Consider the following 1606-nt stretch of genomic DNA (forward strand, 5'->3'; position numbering starts at 1 on the left):
GAAGACACGCACCTCCCGGCTGAACACACGACCATGCGACCGTGAAGAGCCATCCGGGTGGCAGGTGCAGCCTTCTTTGGTATGTAAATGTACAGAGGATGGAGACATACGGTGAGGTGGGAGGCGTAGCAGTAGAAATTGGATGAAAGAAAGATGACAGAGGCAAGTGATGAGATAGTGGATAATATTAGATGTGTAGTAAAGGGAGGGAGGTATTTGAGAGAGAAGTGATAGAAAGTAATAGATTGAATTGTTAGAGATGATCGTGTTCTTTCTGTTCTTCCCCTTAACTTTCCTTCCCTATTCCCCCCAAAGTTCTTGCCTCCCGAGGGTTTCTGCCATAACTGTCTAATTCAGTATTAATGATAGGGATATTTTTTTCATTACAATTTTGGCAGATATATGATTTATGGTCTCATCTACGGAAGGCAACTCAGAAACGTGGCAGGCGGGAGACAACTCTCAGCGGCCCCGTAGGAGGCTACTGAAGCGTAGCGAGGCACCGCAACACCGCGCCAACAATCCCTACATCGTAGACGGCTACCTACCCCCGCTGTCACTCCGAGGATGCCTCCGAAGTTTGTTCTACGTACACAACGAGACTGGCAACATTATAACGCACGCCGTACCGCTGCTGTTCGTTGTGTTGCATGGGCCCACGTGGCCGTCGCTGCGTGGCCTGAATGAACCGCTGTTGTCGTGGGCCGTGCTAGTGGTTATGGCCATGCCGTGGGCCGCCTCCACGCTCTATCACATCTTCATGTCCCACCGCGGCGGGAAGTGGGTGTACAGACTGCTGCTAGCTATCGACGTGGTGGGTATTTGCACAGCGGTGTGCCTTGGGGCTATGCCCCACGTGTATGTGTCCACGCTGGGCCTGGGTAGAGCGGCGGCGGCGGTTGCAGTCCTTATCTACTGCCACGCCTGCCTCTACTCCCTAATTCGAGCAGTCAAGGCAACAAACGCATGGGACTCCCGCACCTGCTTCGCGCTGCCCGTGCTGATGGTGACCGCCTGCTGGGTACTACGGATCAGCCCCTGGGGCGAGGGTCAGTGGGAGGGAGGCGTATTCGTACCGCCGATGCTCGCCTTCTTTGTGCTGGGAGGCCTCGCGGGGGCGACTTTCGTGCCTGAGCGGTGGGCGCCGGGTTATGTGGACCTGGCGGGCAACTCTCATCAAATCATGCACCTGTTGGTGGTGGCTGCGCAGTACTGCATGTTCCGCGGGGCGCTCACGGACCTGCGCTGGCTGCTGCAGCGCCACTCAAACCCCATGCACTGATGGCCAGTGAGGCGCTGCGCTGCGTAAGCCACACAGCGAAGAGCCACACCCAAGTCAAAAAGCCTCCGTCACACATGCCTAAAACTCAAACAAATAACTCATGAAACTTTAGCCAGAGTGCGGGACTCGCGGCGCTGGGCTGGAGGGAGCCCATGAATGTTTATCAAATCATTCACCTATTACCAATTAACTATATGACAAAAATATATATTTTGTCTATCTATCTGGCAGTGTCTGGCTTTTCTTTTGTCTAAATAACTCACCAATTTTAAAGATCAGTACCGGACTCGTGATCGCCAGTTATCATTCATCACAAATGAACTC

The 1606-nt window shown here is 53.4% G+C and overlaps 1 protein-coding gene across 1 annotated transcript; it reads left to right on the forward strand.

Annotated features, from left to right (window-relative positions):
• Positions 1–409: 409 nt before the first annotated feature.
• On the forward strand, positions 410–1282 carry LOC123515860 (progestin and adipoQ receptor family member 4-like). Its single transcript, XM_045274745.1, has one exon. It carries the CDS (start codon positions 410–412, stop codon positions 1280–1282), a length of 873 nt encoding a protein of 290 aa, XP_045130680.1.
• Positions 1283–1606: the final 324 nt, after the last annotated feature.

The sequence above is a fragment of the Portunus trituberculatus genome, chromosome 40, assembly GCF_017591435.1.
Source record: "Portunus trituberculatus isolate SZX2019 chromosome 40, ASM1759143v1, whole genome shotgun sequence".
NCBI classification, from domain to species: Eukaryota; Metazoa; Arthropoda; class Malacostraca; order Decapoda; family Portunidae; genus Portunus; species Portunus trituberculatus.